The sequence below is a fragment of the Primulina tabacum genome, chromosome 8 (genome assembly GCF_025594145.1).
Source record: "Primulina tabacum isolate GXHZ01 chromosome 8, ASM2559414v2, whole genome shotgun sequence".
NCBI classification, from domain to species: Eukaryota; Viridiplantae; Streptophyta; class Magnoliopsida; order Lamiales; family Gesneriaceae; genus Primulina; species Primulina tabacum.
Window position 1 is genome coordinate 30,779,937 of NC_134557.1, and position 22,562 is coordinate 30,802,498.

Genomic DNA, 22,562 nt, shown 5'->3' on the forward strand with positions numbered 1-22,562 from the left:
CATATTCATTAAAAGCTAATTTTATTAAAGTATTTTCACAGGTGTGTGTGAATGTATATGTATTACTTGCTATCATGGTTAAGGTTTAATGAGTCATTAGAGTTACTAGGTGTGATCGATGCAGGTGAGCATGATTTTGATGATGTTAGAGGACTTTATGGTTGAACTATCTGGACTGATGGTGCACATAACCGAGGACCTTTGCTAGTTTTCTGCGTTAGTATGATTTTAAAGATTTTGATGACTTTTATGCTTTTGAGGGTCTTGAGAGGGTTTAAGAGTGTATGTTACTTTGAAAAAATGGTAGTTTTAGGTTTGCTTGACGGTTTATGATTTTGTGTTTTGCACTGCGTTCTTTTGGATTTTCAAATAAATAATTGGTAGTTTATTTTAAATGGTGCAAAAATATATACATTATATATATATGTATGTATTTTTGGCCGAAAGGTTAACAGATTTAAAAGAAAAAAATTCTATAGTATATTTTTTAAAAAACGAGTAGTAGACGTTTTAATTTGTTTTGGTAATCTCGTTTAAAATAATTTACAATTATTTTATTCAGTGCAAAAATAATTATAGTAACATTTGATGTTTTCATTGTAGGTAAATTGGCGGTATTGTTTTTTCAGAAATCATATTACAGAACCCCATCAAAACTAGAATAAGAGTTAAATATATTTCAGAATTTTTACACCTAGAATAAGAGTTCTATATGTTTCAAATAAGTCACTACAACAAATATGGGTTTTCGCAGCGCGCATATATGCAATTCGCAGCGTACAATGCACCGTGCACAACTATAAGCTGTTGAAAGTTTGAAGATAACAACGGCGTGTATCGCGTACGGCAATTAATACTTTTGGCGGCGTGCAATGCACGCTGCGGTTAATATTATTTGCGGCGTTCTAACGCGCGCGGCAATTAATAATTTTGGCGGCCGGCAATGCACGCTGCTATTTGTATTATTTGCGGTGTTCTATGCACGCTGTCATTAGTAGTTTACCACGGCAAGCAATGCGCGCAGTTTACCATGGCACGCAATGCGCGCATCATTTAGTATTATTCACGGCAGGCAACGTGCGCTGTTATTGATGTTTATATTCGGATCATTCACAACGTGCAAATTTGCACGCTGCAGTTAAAGTTATTCACAACAAAAAGTATATGCTGCTCATGAGGGGTTTGTATTAAGATTTTTCATGACATGCGAGATGCGTGCTATTGAGGTGTTTGTATTAAGTTATTTACGATGAGTGCTACAGGTTTCATTAAGGTTTATTCACGACTTGCAAATTGTTTTGTTAATAATGCATTAATATCATGAATAAAAGTGAAACGGAAAAATCTAAACGCAAATAATTAGCATAACATGATCATCAAAGAGGAATAATGTCTATTAGTTCATTTTCTAATAAGAGAAGAAAAATTTTAAAACATAACAATAGTTCACTTAGTAACATGATTGTTATCCAAAAAAATGTAAATCTTTCCAATAAGTAGAATCTATATCAGTCACACAAAACTATAAGTTTAGACATCCATGCGACTGTGCTATCTATTGCATCTTCGAGATAAAGCATTTCATCATTTGGGCGTATCAAGTCTACCTTCTCCACCAAAACTTTATCAACCCAAACTTTCCAGCAAGACCCTCCAAGAGGAATGTGATGCACTTTTGCTTTTGGATCTGTTGATGCAACTCGACCTTCTGCAACAACTTCATCCCCACACCAATGAAGTAACTTACATTTAGTATAATCATGGATACCTTCACTATTCACATTCTTAAATTTTGTCTGCATATAATTAAACAATAAAAAACTATTAATTCTTTCATTTTACTTAAGCAACAAATTTGGTTTTGAAGTCATACAATTTAAAGATAGTTACCCGAGCAATTGCTACATTTTGCATAACATTATTAACATTACCAATTTTTTTTGCACCATTGATATCACTACTACTTCCAATATCATTCCCAATGCCACTATTAATTCCACCACTAGCAACCTAATTTTGACACAAAAATTATGTCAATTAATGTCACAATGTAAATCCAAGAATTTAATTGTACATACTTAACTTATTTTTTCTAAAATTGGTTAAATACTAACATGTTCTTGATCATTTTTTTGCCTCATACTTTGGAGAAATATGGACCTCATTTCTTGCATTTCTTGTTGAAAGTTATTCATCATACTTTGAAGTTGTTTAATTGTTCCATTTTGTTGAATACAAGCACCAACTTTCGATGGTGTAACTCCAAAGTCCATCCCACGCACTCTACCTCGAGCTTCCTTACCAAATACAAGCCTAATTGCATCATCGGCAATGTTAATTGTATTTAGAGATTCGAGTGGACATTCTTCTATTTCTCTCTACAAAATATAACAAAGATATATTTTTTGAGTAAATAACAAATTTTTCTAACTTTCTGCAAATAACAAAGATATCATAGATTTATTACCATTCTTTCTCCAACAGCTTGACTACTAGGTTGCCCATTTTTTTTCTTATGAGCCTCAATCCAAACTTTTGATCTTGTAATTGGTGCTTCTGCGGGACTTTTTTCTCCCTTAACAAAGAAACATATAAAATGTATAAAAAAGTCATTAGAAAAGAAATTTAAAAGATGCATCATTACGTAAATATGAAATTTTTTTAAAAAAAGTAGATGAAATTTTTTATAAATAATAATATTTACCATCACGTGGGCCAAACGTGCATAACTTCTCCGGCTCATTGTGTGATTGTAGTCTTGTTTTATCCCCATTTCTCTAAATTTTGCACTCTTCTCCTGAGAATCAAAATATATCACAATAACTCATTATATATATATATTTATATATATCAATCACAGACTTAACTCTATTTAGTAGCTTCAAAACATAATAATCTAATCAAACATACTGTAATAGTAACTATGAGTGTGATAGGTTTGGGCTTTTGTTGTCCGAACTCATTACACTCCAACACTTTGGGCTTTTGTTGGCCACTATGCAAAATCAACTTTGATCGACCTCTTCTGTGGGGACCCGAACCTAATTCGTCTTCTTAATCTTTATTAGGATCATTTATTTAATCTGGGTCTAATTTTTTTTTAAAAAAATACATAAGTACGGAACATAAAGAAATCCATCTGATATACATATCAATATAAAGTAAAAGTCTTGTACAACATATGTTTATCTCATCTAAAATTCAGCCACTACATCAAGTACTGAAAATCAATCTACTCTAAGTCCGGATCTCCACGCTAATCTTGAATCTCTCATCCTCGTCGTGACCCTAATCCTGTCACATCTGTTGTCATGCACACATACAAACACAACAACAGCCGGATAACTCCGGTGAGAATATAATCCCAGTATAAAAAATGTATACATGCAATCATATAAACAGATATAAAAGCATGAAACAGATATCCATAGCATGTATCAAATCTGAAAGACATGAATCGATATAACGCTGTAAATAACTCTGGACTCGTCATCTCAGACTCGACTCATTTCTAATCTAGGGATCCCGATTCCTGAACATTGGCACAATATACCGAATCTTCGTAATAGAAGCTGATCCGCTCCTACACAACATCGATATAAACCAAATATCCAGTGTCTTGGCATATCTGCCAAAGACTTGGCATCTCCGCCCATGACTCAATACACCATTTGCTATAACTCAATAGACTAAGCATATCAATCTCATAAATTGCAAATATCAATGCAATAAATAAAGTATGTGGTTTTTGGGAAACTCAAGTCCAATCTGACTCGAGTCGATCTCCCGGTTAACATTGATTTATGCCTTTCTCTGTCAATCTGACGAAGTCGAAGTCTCGAATTCGAATCTGGAAATGATAATATCGAGGAGTATAATATCAATATACCATTCAAATAAATACCGGATATAATCAGAACTCAATGTAATTCTGTTTCAACAGCATAACTGCACAATCTCAATATACCCAACAATACAAATCAACAGATATCAATTCCCACAACTCATAACCAATAACAATACAAATATGATATTAAATCTCAATCAAATCCATTCTGAAAATCATAACAATTTCATACGGTATCTGTTCTTCAATCCGGTTTCGATTATACGATGTCTAATATCGCAAGAACACCATATAACCATCATATCTGATTTCTTCAATATCATATTTCCAAATCATAACAAAACTTAGTAAAACTTACGTCCAGTTGAAGCTCTTATCGATAGGAATACAGCACTGAAGTCGGATTAAAAATCGGACTGCCGGATTTTGCAAAAATAGCAACTCTATGATTCAGGGAATTTTGAGCTTTTCCCTTTGAGCTTTTCTCGTTTTGTTCCTTTCCTGAATTCTGAGGCATGAATCATATATATATCAATGCATGTTAAGGGGCAAGTGGCTTCATCTTTAGGCTGCACGTCTCGTGCATATGCGCGACCCTTATGCGCGAGACACTATGTCTCGGCACGTACCTTCACGGCATCTCGCGCATATGCGCGCCCTCGACCGGTGCATTTGCGAGAGATTCTCTGCCATACTCGCGCATATGAGCGGATCCTATCGCGAATATGCTCGAGGTTCTCTGCCTACCTCGCGCATATGCGCCCGGCTGGGTCGCGCATATGCGCGAGGGCTCATCCTCGCACATAATTCCAGTCTTCTTTCCGGCTTTTTCGGTCCGAACCATTCCGTCTATAATCACATCAATTATCAACAAATCATTTCAGATTACAATAACACAATTCTCGGGCATTACATTTCTCCCCCCCAAAATCTAATTTCGTCCCCGAAATCACAAGCAATCAAATCAGATACAATAATGAATGGAGAATAGAAGCTAAACAAGAAGACTCACATCAATGAAATAACTCGGGGAATCTCTGTCTAATATCTGGCTCAGTCTCCCAGGTAGCTTCTTCAATGCCATGACAACTCCACTGAACTTTCACAAGCGGAATAGTCTTCGCCCTAAGCTAATTTTCTTTACGATCGAGAATCTGGATCGGTTTCTTGAAGTAACTCAGTGTCTCGTCAAGTTCTGCCTCGTCTGGCTGAATGACATGTGAAGCATCGGGAAGATATTTCCTAAAAACCGATACATGAAAGACATCATGTATTCCAGATAGAGAAGGCGGTAATGCGAGTCGATAGGCACGATCTCCTATCTTCTCGAGAATCTCGTACGGCCCAATATATCGTGGAGACAACTTCCTTTTCTTGCCAAATCTGACAACTCCTCTGAAAGGTGAAATCTTCAAGAATACTCAGTCTCCTGCCTCAAATACCAACGGTCTACGTCGAACATTGGCATATTTGGCTTGTCTGTCTTGAGCTGCCTTCATCCTCTTCTGAATCAGCTTTACTTTTTCTGTCATATCTCTGATCATATCAGGTCCAATCTCAGGTACCTCAGAGATATCATCCCAATACAGAGGGAATCTACATTTCTTACCGTACAAAGCTTCAAACGGTGCAATCTCAATACTCGTCTCATAGCTGTTGTTGTACGAAAACTCACAAAGTGGCAAAGACTCTTGCCAACTAGTGCTAAAATCAAGCACTACAGCTCTAAGCATATCCTCCAGTGTTTGGATAGTCCGCTCTGACTGTCCGTCGGTCTGTGGATGAAATGCGGTACTCAGATGTAACTTAGTACCTAGAGCCTGCTGTAAACTCTGCCAGAAGTGCAAAGTAAACCGAGGATCACGATCTGAAAAAATTGACTTCGGCACTCCATGCAACCTGACCACCTCTCTGACATAAATCTCTGCCATCTGGTCACGTCTGTACGTCATCTTATACGGAATAAAACATTCTGATTTGTTCAATCTGTCAATCACGACCCAAATCGAATCACAACCTCGGGAGGATCTCGATAGCTTCGTTACAAAATCCATGGAAATGTGATCCCATTTCCATTCAGGAATAGATAAGCTCTGTAACAGTCCTCCTGATTTCTATCTTTCGGCTTTCACATGTTGGAAATTCAGACATTTGGATACAAATTCAGCAATATCTGCTTTCATCTGTTTCCACCAAAACTGTCTTTTCAAATCATTGTACATCTTTTTGCCACCAGGATGAATACTGAATCGACTGCTATGCGCTTCTGACAATATCCGTCGTTTCAAATCTGAAACATCTGGCACAACAAGACAATTATTCACATTGAATACACTGTCACGAACCTGATACTCTGATCCATGCCCTGCTCTAACCATCGCTATCGAGTTCTGAAAATTCTTATCAACTTTCTGAGCCGCTTTAATTCTCAAAATCAGCTCTGGTTCAACTTGAACAGCATATAATCTCAATGGTTTACAATCTGTCTCAAATACCAATCCAGACAAACAGCAATCTTCAATCAAATTTGAAACACCAATCGTCGATAAGGACAAAGAACATACCTTTCGAATTAGTCGATAAGGACAAAGAACATACCTTTCGAATTAGTGCATCAGCTGCTGCATTCGATTTTCCTGGATAGTACTTGATTTCACAATCAAAATCTTTCAATAAATCAAGCCATTTTCGCTGCCATCTTATTCAATTCTGACTGTGAAAACAGATATTTCAAGCTTTTATTATCAGAATAAATCTCAAACTTCTCACCATATAGGTAATGTCGCCATATCTTCAGTGCAAATACAATGGCTGCCAATTCAAGATCATGAATTGGGTAGCGAGATTCATGTGGCTTAAACTGTCTCGAGGCATAAGCGATAACATGTCCTCACTGCATCAGAACACAACCCAACCCTCTGTGAGAAGCATCGCAATAAACCACAAAATCACCAGTACCTGACGGGATAGTCAATACAGGAGCACTGGTCAATCTCTTTTTCAACTCAAGAAATTTGAACTCACACTCTTCAGACCATACAAATGGAGCATTCTTCTGAGTCAACTGAGTAATCGGTTTAGCAATGCTGGAAAAATCTTTAATAAATCGACGGTAATAACCTGCTAAACCCATAAAACTACGTATCCCTGGCAGAGATGTCAGTCTCGGCCAACTGATCACAGCCTCAACTTTGCTAGGATCAACAGAAATCCCGTCTCCAGATATAATGTGACCCAAAAATACCACCTGTCTCAACCAGAATTCACATTTCGAAAGTTTTGCATATAATTTCTCAACCCTAAGAATTCTCAACACAGTTCTCAAATGCTCAGTATGATCGATCATATTCTTAGAATAAATCAAAATATCATCAATGAAAATAATCACAAACTCATCAAGGTACTTCTGAAACACACGGTTCATCAGACCCATAAATACAGTTGGAGCATTAGTCAACCCAAACGGCATGACAATAATGTAGTGCCCAAATTCAGTACACGTATAACTCATGCATTTATTAAATTGTTAAATATTTTACTTAAGTTTGGAATGATTTTATTGATGCATGATTTATTTAAATTGCATTATCTTAATGTTTATGTGATGCACGTTAAAATGTTTTCTCGAGTTTCATGTTTCAGGCGATTATTCGATGCGGGACTGAGGAAAAGAGACCGGTTACAATTTTAGGCAATTTTAAATGCGGTATTTTATTTTTGAGTTAGGATGGGGCATTTTAAATAATTTATTTAGCTCTAGAATTTTAAAAGCCTAAATTATTTATTTAGTTGTTTTAGAATTTTAAAACCTTTAAAGTTACCAATTGTGTGTCTTATTTTAATTAGGGGACCTTACTTAGTAGTGGCAATTAGCATTTTATTAATATTCTAATTAGCACTTTAATTAGCATTGTTAATTAAGTGATTAGGAAATCATTCCCCTAATTTACTCTAAAACTCACGCGACACACACACACTACACGATTTACACACACCAAGAGCCGTAAAACACACACACACATTTAGATTTCTATTTCTTTTATTTTTTTTAAAAGAGCAAAACCTAGGGTTCTTTGCTAGAGAGCAGCCGCCCCTGCCCTACGGCTTTCCAGCGAGTTTTCGTGTGTTTTAGTGCAAGAAAAATCGAGCCACGATCGTCCCGGATCAAGCCTCGCTCCTTTCCCGCTTCGGTATCGTCGTTCGGTAACGTTTAAAAATCTAAAGGCACGTATATTCTATTATTGCTGCATCGATCTCGTCATATTAGCGTTGTGTTGTTATTTATGTGTAAAAATACATGTGCGATGCGTAGAGTTTGAGCAATTACGTTTAGAATACTTTTGAAACCATTTTAGATCTAAAATTTTCGTTTTTCGCTGTATTTTTAATTACTCCGATTTTTCGAGCGCGTTTTTGAGAAAACTTTCAACACAAAAATTGTAGAACTTTTCGATACCTTCGATGTGACAGTAAATTCAAAATTTTTGGATGAAAATTGAGTGAGTTATGATGTTTTTCGTGGGACTTCTCAAGCTTCATTTTTCAGAAAATTATGTATTAATGTGTTTTTGAGATTTTATTGTTGCAGGCTTCGTTGGAGATCGACGGGTGATCGTTGCTGCGTCTAGGTATGCGTAGTATGATGATGGGATTTCATTTGATATGTCGTTTAGTGTCGCTAGGTAATTGAATGCATTAGAAGTCGTAGGAAACAAGTTGGTGTCAATTGCCACGTTTTTGAATTGTATGTGTCGTAGGGTGGAAATCGATGCTTTGGGTGCTTGTACGAAGTTGGGTCGATGTTATGGCATGCTAGGATGGGTCTCGGGGTGTCGGTTCATGGTTCGTACGATCGATTCTAGAATGATAAGCATAGCATGTATTGGAATTTCGTGAGTTTGCACTTCCCGCAGGTACACGGACCTTGGCACGGGGTCCGTGCCTACGTTTTCTTCTTGGTGCCATTTTGCGAGCCTACACGGACCCCCACACGGACCTTGGCACGGGGTCTGTGCCTTTCCCCTTCTGCACGACAGATTTTCCTGAGTCTACAAGGACCCGGAGCCGGGCCTGGGCACGGGATCCGTGTCCCCTCCTTTTGTTGGTACTTTCTTTGTGCACACACACGAACCCATACACGGACCCAGTCCCGGGGCCCGTGCACTTCATGTTTTGGAAAACTTAATTGTTTGCTTTGGGATTTCGTGTGAGGGTTTAGTACCTTGATTTAAATGAGGTCAATTCTCGAGCTTTTTAGAACGTCTCAAGTTATTTATGGAGTTTGGTGGTGAGCATGAGTACCTACGTCTAAGCAATGCAAGTTAAGTATTTTGAATTCAGTTAGTTAGTGCAGCAACGGCCCAAATCGAAGTCCAACGAATCCCTCAACGCCAAGTAAGTACGTTTGACGTGCAAAGAAAATATTTTCAAGTTTTTGAGGTATGCGAAATGTCTTGTGGCCAATGTATGTATGGGGTTGGAAAGCGTTAAATCATGAACGGGGACCAACCCACCCCTTTAAAGCATGAACGGTTTAGATCAGGATTGGAAAGAGTTAAAGCATGAACGGGGACCAATCCACCCGTCAAAGCATGAAGGGGGATCTCATGTATGTGGCAGTGGGTTCGCCCCTTTCATCCCAGTATTGTGGTTTAGTTTGATCAGGCAATTATGTTATGAGTCACTTGCATTGAAACATATCTCTACGCAAAATAATTAAGTTCTTGTATGTTTATGTATGTACAAGTATGCAAGCATGTTTATGAAAGTTTTTACGTTATGGCACGTCTATGTTATGTATGAATGTTCATGGTTACATCAAGTTCAAGTTTCAAGTATGTATGTTCTATTTTTAAGCTGCATGTGGTTTTACTATGTATTATTCGTTATTCCCAGTTTATACGTGTTGAGTCTTTAGACTCACTAAGCTTGATCGATGCAGGTGAGGAGTTTTATGAGGAGGCTGGAGGTGGGGACCAAGGAGCAGGCTTGGACTGAACGGGAGGCTAAACCCGAGGACCGCCCACGTTTTGAAATTTTTATGAAATGATCAAAAACTCTGATTTTATGTTTTGATTTATGATGCTTTGAACAAGTAATTTCTTTAGCAAACTTTGTATTTGATAACAATTTGAAAGGGGATTTTATGTTTAAGAAAATTTTAAATTTTTCCGCAAATTTTTTTAGTAGTAAAAGTACGGTACGTTACAGTTGGTATCAGAGCGGTGTTCTTGTAAAGGGTTACGCCTACTGCCAGTCGCAAGAAGCTCACGAAGTCACACCTCAAGTCTGTAAGTTTTAAAGTTTTAAATTTATGTTATGTAGTAAGCATGAAGTTCTGATTTCAGCATGTCCACGTTTTAGTTCAAATTACGTGCATCCTAGTCTATTGTTATTATATTCATGCACATTGGGTTTACGTGTTGGGAAATTTATTGGAACAGTATGCCTCCTAGACACTTGATTGACCGAGAAGCAAGGGAAGAGGACAGAGAGGGCCAAAATGTAGAACCCGTAACTTAGACGACGTATAGGCCATGCATAATTCTAGTATTTAAATTAAAATGATTTTATTGCATGAGTATTTAAATTTAATTATTTTATTATTCTATGCAGTCGTTTAGATTTTTATCATTTCAGTTAATTCAGAGAGGCCGGACTGGAGTTGGAGTTTAGAGATAAAATTTAAGATTTAGGAAAACATTCCCAGAACTTATTTTTGCTAATTAATAAGTTAATTTAAGTTAAATGGAAGTTTAAGGAATTATTTAAGTTACTTGAGGTGAGTAGAAAATAAATTCATTTAAGTTCCTTAATTGAGGGGTTAGTTCACTAAATTATTTAAAGAATAGGTAAGGCTTTTAAGGGTTATAAATTTAGTAAATAATCAACATTTCCCTTCATTTTATTCCAAGAATTCGGCCACCCCTTAGTAGATTAAGTTAGGACATGCCAACTCACCTTTGACCCATTCTTTGTCATTTTTAGCATGATAACCTTTTTAATTGTTAATCAACCTTAATTAATTTATTAGTAAGCAATATCCTAGTCTAATTATCATGGATAAATCGGCCATGCTCCCCCCAAGAAGACTTGTTCAATCAAATTCAAAATTTAAATGAGTGGTAGACTTGGTCTTGCATTTGAATCCCTTTATTAGTGGATCTTCCCCATCACCTTTCCAACCATCATTCTCCCCCCTCCATCACCGAAATTCAGAGGATTTTAGAGACAAAAATCGCGAGGTGCTAAGGGAAAAACAAGAGAGAAAATCGAGAGCAAGAAAGGTAGAAAAGTAAGCACTCCACCTCCTCCGCGCCGGATCGTTTTGTTCTTTCGTTTTTCTTTCAAAACGAAACAAGGCATGCATATATTCTTCCATGACTCTTCAATCAAGTCCTATTATCATTATTTCTACATTTCACGATCATCACTTTCATGCTAAAACCGAAATGTACCAACAATTTTCAGAAAATTTAACATGCAGAATTTTCGGTTCCATGACAAGCTTCACGGTTTCTTTTGTTTCCATGGTTTCAGGTATTGGCTCGATTCCGGGCTCCTAAACCGACATCTAGACATGTAATAGGATGCATTAGGACCATGTTGGTCCATTCATTTAACCCCATGCAGGCTGGAAAACACGAAAACGACAGCAACTCCACCTCTTGTCCAATTGAGCTTTTCGAAAATTCAGTTTCTGTCATTTGGGAAATGAATCTGATCATGGCTGCCACAAGGCCTATATCCATGGTTAGATCACCTCCATAGCATGTCTAAGACGTGACTAAGTCACCTTTTTGGTGGCTTGGTCCATGGTTAATCGGTTTTTAAATTAAAACAACAAGAACAGCCCCTTCCCCTTCGGCTTCTTCCTTTCTACAGCATGTATGTTTCGAAAATGGTGGAATGGTGTGGATCTTGGTTTGCCTATGGCCCTTCGCCACGGTTCATACCATACCCCTAGATGTCTAGATCATGTCATGGTCAATTAAATGGCCATTGGAACGATTTGTGACATCCAAACAAAAGCAATGCATCCTACGTGCAGAATTTGTTCTCGGTTGGAACGTTCGGTTGTTTGCTGGTGTGGTTCGAACTGTGGCTGGCCTAGTGCCCATAGCCATGGTTAAAATCATTCCTTAGGATGTTGGTAAGAGGTTCTGGTCAGTGGTTCAAGCCCCAATGACCATTAGCCTCGCAAACGACACAAGCAACCCAAGCGCAGCTGCTGGAATTTCTGGACAGCAGCTTGCTGCGTCGGTTCGGTGGCTCGTTCGAGTTCTCGGATGGCTTTTAGCCTATGGCCTTGGACTGGACAGTGCCTCATTGAGTTGGAAATGTCATGTGTTTGACCGTTTGTCATTCGGATCATTTTTGAGGTCGTACGAGAATTTACGGTGCAATGTGCCAAATTGACTCTCGAAAGAGCGTTTCAAGTTTTGGCCTCCATTCACCTAGATTTCGGCCCTCAACATTTTAGGAGCACTATTTTATAATTTTAGGTGTATTTTAATCATGACTACATGATGATTCAGTGTTGGTTCGGGTTGGTTCGGAGTCGTGATTAAATACGAAGTCGGTAGGCGTAATTGTCACATTTTTTAAGGTTATTGCATAGTTTGGTCCCATAAATCTATTGCATATTTTTCATGGCATATTTAGGTTACAGCTAGCCTGGGAGCGATCCAATCCATTCAATAAAATTGTTACAGGATATTTAATTCAGTTATTTAATTATATTACGTGCAAAAATACAAATTTTGAGATTTATGCGATATGGCTTGTGGTCACTTTACTATCATGATTAAATCCGGTCGCCAGTTATCGGTCCGGTCGTCAGTTACCGGTTATGAGAGCATTACTAAGTCCTGTCGCCAGTTACAGGCCCGGTCGCCAGTTACAGGTCAGTTCAGTTGTTTCACCCAGTACTGTGGCAGTGGTCTGATCAGACGTATATTACTAAGTCCTGTCGCTAGTTACAGGCCCGGTCGCCAGTTACCGGTCAGTTCAATTCAGGGACAACATGCGTAGACCATAATTTAACCAGAAAATTATTACAGGCTATTTCAGTACAGGGCTCCAAGGAGCAAACATTTTCACTATGATTTTCAGTTCAGTTATGCACGTATTATAATTAATCATGACACGACATTTTTACGTTATGCCTCATGACATGATATTTTCACTTGCATGCAAGCTTATTATTTATTTATTTACTTGCTATTCATGATATATGCATGTTGAGTCTTTAGACTCACTAGACTTGATTGTTGTAGGTGCTGATGATGTCGGGACCGAGGGCGGGGACCAGTGAGCAGGCTCGAGTCGGCAGTAGTAGGACCCGAGGAACTCAGTTCAGCATTTATTATTATTTGATGGCTCAAACATTTTAATTATCGTTGGAAAAACCTTTTACTGTTATTCCGAAAATGTTAATTTCTTCCGCTGCCACTTTGAACATCAAACTTTATTTATCAGTTCAGTTATGAATGAGGCAATTTTAATTATTTAAAAGAAAAATTTTAAATTTTCCGTAAATTTTCAAGTAAGGATTTTTAGGCCTCTACAGCTGGTATCAGAGCAATGGTTCTGTATAGGGTTGTACTACTACTGATCTCGAGAAGCTCATGAAGTCACGTCTTCGGTCTGTAAGTTTTACATTTACGCATTTCATTTAAAGCATGAATTATTTTCAACAGCATGATTTCATGAGATATTTTTTTCGCCCAGATTTTATTGCTCAGTATTTAAATTTAAATTAATGATGGAATTATGCATGTTAGTTACGTATGGGTTATGTATGGAACAGTATGCCCCCTAGGCGCATCCTCGAGCGCAATAGAGATGAGGAGCCTCGCCGAGAGGACAGGGAGGAGCAGAGACAGGAGAGAGACCTACCACCTTCACCACCGCCTCCACCGGACATGAATGCCCAGATGCTGGCTGGGATGACTCAGTTCTTCGCACAGTTTGCGGGGAACAATGCGGTGGCGACAAGGCCGACAGGGCCCGAGGCTGTTTACGAGAGATTCATGAAGATGCGTCCAAAAGAGTTTTCAGGGACGTCGGACCCCATGATTACCGAGGGCTGGATCAAGTCCCTCGAGGTTATCGTCGATTTTATGGAGCTTGGAGATGCAGATCGAGTTCGTTGTGCCTCTTATCTGTTCGGAGGAGATGCCCACTTATGGTGGGAAGGAGCTTCAGTAGCCCTTAACTTGGCTACGCTGTCTTGGGCACGCTTCACGGAGGTATTCTACTCCAAATATTTTACAGAGGAGGTGTGCACCAGGTTGACCACTTAGTTCATGAGCCTGAGATAGGGAGATTCGACTGTTACGGAGTTCATCCGTAAGTTTAAGAGGGGTTGCCATTTTGTGCCCCTGATCGCGAATGATGCCAGAGCTAAGTTGATGCATTTCTTGGTGGGTCTACGGACCATCTTGCGCCGTGATGTTAGGGTGTCTGACCCTACTTCTTATGAGGTCGCTGTCTCCAAAGCCTTAGCCGCAGAGCAGGATCAGCGGGACATCGAGAGAGACCGTCAGGGCAAGCGCCCAATCCAGGTACCACACCGCCCTCCTCCTCAGCAGCATCAGCATCAGAACAAGAGGTCGTATCACGGCCCGCCCAGAAACAGAGGAGGACCTCAGCAGCAGCAGCAGCAGCAGGGACGTGCCTTCCCGAGGACCTTTGAGCATCCGGCTTGCCCTAAATGCTCACGCCGCCATGCCGAAATATGTATGTTTGGCTCAGGGAAGTGTTACAAGTGTGGTATCCCAGGCCACACGCTGCCGTATTGCCCTCAGAAGAACCTGCGTACCCAGGGCAGAGTGTTTGCTCTCCATGCGACGGAGACGAACCCCGATACTATGTTGATGACAGGTACTTTGCAGCTTTAAGTTTACATTTGAAATTTAATGTTTTGGGAAACGGGATTTAGATTTTGAACTTAGTTTTGCAATAGGATTGCATGCTCTACTCAGTATTTATTTCCGGGATTTAGTTAGAAGAACTGTGACCTTTGCATGTCTATAAGCTTAGCTCTTGTGATTATTGGGTTCCGCTTAGCGTTCCGAACTTTCAGGGAGAATTTTCGTAGCTGGCTCAGCTACCAAGGCCTTGATAGATTCAGGGGCTACTCACTCATTCATTTCAGAGGTCTTTGCTAATTTCCTCAAAGTTAAGACCATTGGGCTAGATATAGCCTATTCCGTAGTACTGCCGTCTGGCGAGGAGATGACAGCCACCAATGTGATACGAGACATAGATCTTGAGCTCCATGGCAATCTTGTCTATGCGGATCTTATCGTGTTGCTGATGCCAGAGTTTGACATCATCCTAGGGATGGACTGGTTATTGCGGAACAGAGTTTTGATTGACTTCCAGCGGAGATCTGTTTTAGTCCGACCACCTAGGAATGACGCAGTTCTTATTTGAGCCAGACAGGTACTTTCCTTTACCGCGCATTATTCCATATGTTCAGGCTAGGAAGCTCATGCATAGAGGGTGTCGGGCGTTTCTAGCGACATTTGCATCTGTCCCCGAGGCATCCAGTCAGTCAGCTTCAGATGTTCCGATTGTTAGAGACTTCTTGGATGTTTTTCCTGAGGACGTCTCTGGTATGCCACGTGAGAGGGAGGTGGAGTTTTCTATCGAGCTTATGCCAGGTACGGCTCCGATCTCAAAAGCACCGTACCGACTTGCACCGACAGAGATGGCAGATCTTAAGAAGCAGATTCAGGAACTTCTTGACAAGGAGTTCATTCGCCCTAGCTTCTCACCTTGGGGCGCGCCAGTCTTGTTTGTTAAGAAGAAAGATGGCACGATGAGGCTTTGTATTGACTATCGGGAGTTGAACAGGGTTACAGTGAAGAATAAAAACCCACTTCCGAGGATTGAGGATCTGTTTGACCAGTTGCAGGGAGCTTCGATTTTCTCCAAGATAGATCTGCGTTCTGGTTATCACCAGTTGAGGGTGAGAGATGCTGATGTTTCAAAGACAGCTTTCAGGACTCGTTATGGCCACTACGAGTTCCTTGTGATGCCGTTCGATTTGACGAATGCGCCAGCGATCTTCATGGATCTCATAAATCGCGTATTTCAGCCGTACCTCGATCAGTTTGTGATAGTGTTCATAGACGACATTCTCGTCTACTCCAAGAATCGGGAGGATCACAGCAGACATCCGACCACAGTGTTGCAGACATTGCAGAAGCACAAATTATTCGCAAAGTTCAGTAAATGCGAATTCTGGTTAGAGAAGGTAGCGTTCTTAGGCCACATTGTTTCCAGCAGTGGCATTGAGGTAGACCCAGCGAAAGTTGCAGCAGTCAGAGATTGGGTTGTACCGCAGAATGCATCAGAGATCCGCAGTTTTCTTGGCTTAGAAGGATATTATCGGAAGTTCATCAAGGGATTCTCCTCGATTGCAGTTCCACTCACAGCACTGACCAAGAAGAATGTGAAATTTGTTTGGAGCGATGAGTGTCAGAAGAGCTTCGATACTTTGAAGCAAGCTCTTATCTCAGCACCAGTTTTGGCCGTGCCGTCAGGGTCCGGTGAGTTTGTACTGTATACCGATGCTTCGAAGCTCGGTCTTGGCGCCGTATTGATGCAGCATGGGAAGGTGATAGCATATGCTTCTAGACAGTTGAAGACTCATGAGAAGAATTACCCTACCCATGATCTAGAGTTGGCCGCCGTAGTTTTTGCACTGAAGATTTGGAGGCACTATCTGTATGGAGAGAAGGGCCAGATCTTTATCGAGCACAAGAGCCTCAAGTATTTCTTTATGCAGAAGGAACTGAACATGCGTCAGAGGCATTGGTTGGAGCTGGTGAAGGATTATGATTGTGACATTAGCTACCACCCAGGTAAAGCTAATGTAGTTGCGGATGCACTGAGCAGGAAAGTTGCAGCGATGGCCCATTTGACAGTTTCGAGACCTCTTCAGTTTGAGATGCAGAGGTTTGATCTTGAGACTTATCCTCGAGGTAGAGTTTCTTGTCTATCTACCTTGACCATTCAGTCTTCCCTTATGTACCGTATTCGCAGTGGTCAGTCATCAGATGAGCAGTTGGCCAAGTGGAAGCAGAGAGATGAGGCCAAGGGCAGTCTCTTGTATTCAGTCAGTGATGGTATTGTGAGATACCGAGACAGGATATGGATTCCTAGCAGTGATTTTGTCCGAGCAGATATTCTATCAGAAGCCCATATGTCGCCATACTCTATTCATCCAGGGAGTACGAAGATGTACAAAGATCTGCAGCTATTGTATTGGTGGCCTGGGATGAAGAAAGATATCAGACGATTTGTATCCGAGTGCCTGACTTGTCAGTTAGTGAAGGCCGAGCATCAGAGACCAGCAGGTTTGCTCAAGCCTCTTCCCATTCCCGAGTGGAAGTGGGAGAATGTTACCATGGACTTTGTGACCGGATTGCCGAGGTCAGCCAGAGGATCGAATGCCATCTGGGTGATTGTAGATCGTCTTACCAAATCAGCGCACTTCTTGCCTATTAAGACGACTTTCACCATGGTTCAGTATGCGGAGTTGTATATTCGGGAGATAGTCCGACTCCATGGTATTCCAGTTTCTATCGTATCTGACAGAGATCCCAGATTCACTTCCTCGTTTTGGAAGAGCTTGCATTCGACTATGGGTACGAAGTTGCTGTTTAGCACAGCTTTCCATCCGCAGACAGATGGGCAGTCAGAGCGGGTTATTCAGATTTTGGAGGATCTTCTTCGTGCTTGCGTCATTGATTTCTCAGGGAGTTGGGAGTCAAACTTGCCATTGGTAGAGTTCAACTATAACAACAGCTTTCAGTCGTCGATAGGAATGGCTCCGTATGAAGCTTTGTATGGTCGCAAGTGCAGATCTCCTGTTCACTGGGATGAAGTAGGAGAGAGAGCAGAGTTGGGTCCAGAGATTATTCAGCAGACTGTCGACGTAGTAGCCCGGATCCGTGATAGAATGAGGACTGCTCAGAGTTGACAGAAGAGCTATGCAGATCAGAGGAGGAGAGATTTAGAGTTCGCTGTCGGCGACCATGTCTTTGTGAAGGTGGCACCTATGAAGGGTGTCATGCGATTTGGGAAGAAAGGGAAGCTCAGTCCGAGATTTATTGGACCATTTGAGATCCTCGACAGAGTTGGGACGCTAGCTTATCGTGTGGCTCTTCCGCCGAATCTGGCCGGAGTACACAATGTCTTTCACGTCTCTATGCTGAGGAAGTATATGGCAAATCCTTCGCATGTCTTGAACTTCGAGCCGTTGCACCTTACTCCGAACCTATCTTATGAGGAGAGGCTAGTGCAGATCCTAGATAGGCAGGAGAAGAAGCTTCGGAACAAGCTGGTTAGGCGAGTCAAAGTCAGATGGCTCAACCATTCAGAGGAGGAAGCTACGTGGGAGTCTGAGCCGGATATGAGAGATCGTTACACCGAGTTATTCGGTGAGTTTTAATTTCGAGGACGAAATTTCTTTTAAGGGGGGAAGGATTGTAGAACCCGTAACTTAGACTACGTATAGGCCATGCATAATTCTAGTATTTAAATTAAAATGATTTTATTGCATGAGTATTTAAATTTAATTATTTTATTATTTTATGCAGTCGTTTAGATTTTTATCATTTCAGTTAATTCAGAGAGGCCGGACTGGAGTTGGAGTTTAGAGATAAAATTTAAGATTTAGGAAAACATTCCCAGAACTTATTTTAGCTAATTAATAAGTTAATTTAAGTTAAATGAAAGTTTAAGGAATTATTTAAGTTACTTGAGGTGAGTAGAAAATAAATTCTTTAAGTTCCTTAATTGAGGGGTTAGTTCACTAAATTATTTAAAGGATAGGTAAGGCTTTTAAGGGTTATAAATTTAGTAAATAATCAACATTTCCCTTCATTTTATTCCAAGAATTCGGCCACCCCTTAGTAGATTAAGCTAGGACATGCCAACTCACCTTTGACCCATTCTTTGTCATTTTTAGCATGATAACCTTTTTAATTATTAATCAACCTTAATTAATTTATTAGTAAGCAATATCCTAGTCTAATTATCATGGATAAATCGGCCATGCTCCCCCCAAGAAGACTTGTTCAATCAAATTCAAAATTTAAATGAGTGGTAGACTTGGTCTTGCATTTGAATCCCTTTATTAGTGGATCTTCCCCCTCACCTTTCCAACCATCATTCTCCCCCCTCCATCATCGAAATTCAGAGGATTTTAGAGACAAAAATCGTGAGGTGCTAAGGGAAAAACAAGAGAGAAAATCGAGAGCAAGAAAGGTAGAAAAGTAAGCACTCCATCTCCTCCGCGCCGGATCGTTTCGTTCTTTCGTTTTTCTTTCAAAACGAAACAAGGCATGCATACATTCTTCCTTGACTCTTCAATCAAGTCCTATTATCATTATTTTTACATTTCATGATCATCACTTTCATGCTAAAACCGAAATGTACCAACAATTTTCAGAAAATTTAACATGCAGAATTTTCGGTTCCATGACAAGCTTCACGGTTTCTTTTGTTTCCATGGTTTCAGGTATTGGCTCGATTCCAGGATCCTAAATCGACATCTAGACATGTAAAAGGATGCATTAGGACCATGTTGGTCCATTCATTTAACCCCATTCATGCTGGAAAACATGAAAACGACAGCAACTCCACCTCTTGTCCAATTGAGCTTTTCGAAAATTCAGTTTCTGTCATTTGGGAAATGAATCTGATCATGGCTGCCACAAGGCCTATAGCCATGGTTAGATCACCTCCCTAGCATGTCTAAGACGTGACTTAGTCGCCCTTTTGGTGGCTTGGTCCATGGTTAATCGGTTTTTAAATTAAAACAACAAGAACAGCCCCTTCCCCTTCGGCTTCTACCTTTGTACAGCATGTATGTTTCGAAAATGGTGGAATGGTGTGGATCTTGGTTGGCCTATGGCCCTTAGCCACGGTTCATACCATACCCCTAGATGTCTAGATCGTGTCATGGTCAATTAAATGGCCATTGGAATGATTCGTGACATCCGAACAAAAGCACTGCATCCTACGTGCCGAATTTGTTCCCGGTTGGACTGCTCGGTTGTTTGCTGGTGTGGTTCGAATTGTGGCTGGCCTAGAGCCCATAGCCATGGTTCAAATCATTCCTTAGGATGTTGGTAAGAGGTTCTGGTTGGTGGTTCAAGCCCCAATGACCATTAGCCTCGCAAACGACACAAGCAACCCAAGCGCAGCTGCTGGAATTTCTGGACAGCAGCTTGCCGCGTCGGTTCGGTGGCTCGTTCGAGTTCTTGGCTGGCTTTTAGCCTATGGCCTTGGACTTGACAGTGCCTCATTGAGTTGGAAAGGTCATGTCTTTGACCGTTCGTCATTCGGATCATTTTTGAGGTCGTACGAGAATTTACGGTGCAATGTGCCAAATTGACTCTCGAAAGAGCGTTTCATGTTTTGGCCTCCATTCACCTAGATTTCGGCCCTCAACATTTTAGGACCATTATTTTATCATTTTAGGCGTATTTTAATCATGACTACATGATGATTCAGTGTTGGTTCGGGTTGGTTCGGAGTCGTGATTAAATACGAAGTCGGTAGGCGTAATTGTCACATTTTTTAAGGTTATTGCATAGTTTGGTCCCACAAATCTACTGCATATTTTTCATGGCATATTTAGGTTACAGCGAGCCTGGGAGCTATCCAATCCATTCAGTAAAATTGTTACAGGATATTTAATTCAGTTATTTAATTATATTGCGTGCAAAAATACAAATTTTGAGATTTATGCGATATGGCTTGTGGTCACTTTACTATCATGATTAAATCCGGTCGCCAGTTACCGGTCCGATCGTCAGTTACCGGTTATGAGAGCATTACTAAGTCCTATCGCTAGTTACAGGCCCGGTCGCCAGTTACCGGTCAATTTAGTTTTTTCACCCAGTACTTTGGCTGTGGTCTGATCAGACGTACATTACTAAGTCCTGTCGCTAGTTACAGGCCCGGTCGCCAGTTACCTGTCAGTTCAGTTCACGGACCACATGCGTAGACCATAATTTCACCTGAAAATTATTACAGGCTATTTCAGTACAGGGCTCCAAGGAGCAAACATTTTCACTATGATTTTCAGTTCAGTTATGCACGTATTATAATTAATCATGACACGACATTTTTACGTTATGCCTCATGAAATGATATTTTCACTTGCATGCAAGCTTATTATTTATTTATTTACTTGCTATTCACGATATATGCATGTTGAGTCTTTAGACTCACTAGACTTGATTGTTGTAGGTGCTGATGATGTCGGGACCGAGGGCGGGGACCAGTGAGTAGGCTCGAGTCGGCAGTAGTAGGACCCGAGGAACTCAGTTCAGCATTTATTATTATTTGATGGCTCAAACATTTTAATTATCGTTGGAAAAACCTTTTACAGTTATTCCGAAAATTTTAATTTCTTCCGCTGCCACTTTGAACATCAAACTTTATTTATCAGTTCAGTTATGAATGAGGCAATTTTAATTATTTAAAAGAAAAATTTTAAATTTTCCGTAAATTTTCAAGTAAGGATTTTTAGGGCATTGCACGAAATGAGGAGAGGGCCAATCCTCCACCTCCACCTCCGGATATGCAAGCTTAGATGCTTGCTGGTATGACTCAGTTCTTCGCACAATTTTCGGAGAACCAGGCAACAGCAGATGCAAGGGCGAGGCCCCAACCTGAGGCGATGTTTGAAAGATTCAGGAGGATGAGTCCGAAGGAGTTTTCGGGTACCACTGACCCGATGATAGCTGAGCAATGGATCAAGTCCATCGAAGTAATCTTTGATTTCATGGAGCTGACCGATGCAGATAGGGTCAGGTGCTCTACGTTCCTTCTGTTAGGGGACGCCAGACTGTGGTGGGAGAGTGCGTCCGTGTCAGTAAACTTGCAAACACTATCATGGAATGGCTTCAAGGAGATCTTTTACTCCAAGTAATTCACAGAAGAAGTACGATCCAGGTTAACCCGGGAATTCATGACGCTGCGACAGGGTAACAATAGTGTTGCAGAATTTGTTAGGAAGTTTGAGAGGGGATGTCACTTCGTACCCCTCATTGCGAATGATGTCCAGGCAAAGTTGAGGCATTTCATGGATGGTTTGCGGCCAATCTTGCACCGTGATGTCCGAGTTGCTAGTCCTACTACTTATGCAATTGCCGTGTCTAGAGCTTTGGCGGCAGAACAGGATCAGCGGGATATCGATAACGACAGGTAGGGCAAAAGGCTGTATCAGGCCCCACAGCAACCGCAGCAGCATCAACAACGACCCCCATTTAAGAAGCCTTACCAAGGGCAGCAAGGGAAGAGGCCTTATCAGGGACCACCGAAAGGCAAGGGCCCTGTTCCTCAGCTGAAGGCTCCTCAGAGGCCAGGAGAGTACCCGGTGTGCCCGAAGTGCAACCGCCAGCACCCATGGCAGTGTTTGTATGGGTCAGGCAAGTGTTTCAAGTGTGGAGCTAGTGACCACATGCTAAAGGAGTGCCCACAGTGGAAGCAGCCAACCCAGGGCAGAGTGTTCGTCATGCATGCACAGGAGGCGAACCCAGATACTACACTGTTAACCGGTAACTTGTTTAATTCAGTACAGTATTAAATTCTTGCCTTGCATGTTGTAATATTATTTGGGATTATTAGTGTGATAGTGATATTTTGTGTGACTTGGAATATTAATTTTCTGCTATGTTGA

General features: G+C 40.7%; 1 protein-coding gene across 1 annotated transcript in view; it reads right to left on the bottom strand.

Moving 5' to 3' along the window:
- Positions 1-1,453: 1,453 nt before the first annotated feature.
- Positions 1,454-22,562, bottom strand: part of LOC142553901 (uncharacterized) — a 68,540-nt gene continuing 47,431 nt past the window's right edge. Inside the window, exons 2-6 of the mRNA XM_075664440.1 lie at positions 2,705-2,797; positions 2,468-2,575; positions 2,115-2,378; positions 1,891-2,010; positions 1,454-1,796 (exon numbers count right to left, since the gene is read on the bottom strand). Of these exons, the coding sequence (XP_075520555.1) occupies positions 1,509-1,796; positions 1,891-2,010; positions 2,115-2,378; positions 2,468-2,575; positions 2,705-2,773 (849 nt within the window). The 5' untranslated portion in view covers positions 2,774-2,797 and the 3' untranslated portion in view covers positions 1,454-1,508. The remainder of the gene's footprint in view (positions 1,797-1,890; positions 2,011-2,114; positions 2,379-2,467; positions 2,576-2,704; positions 2,798-22,562) is intronic.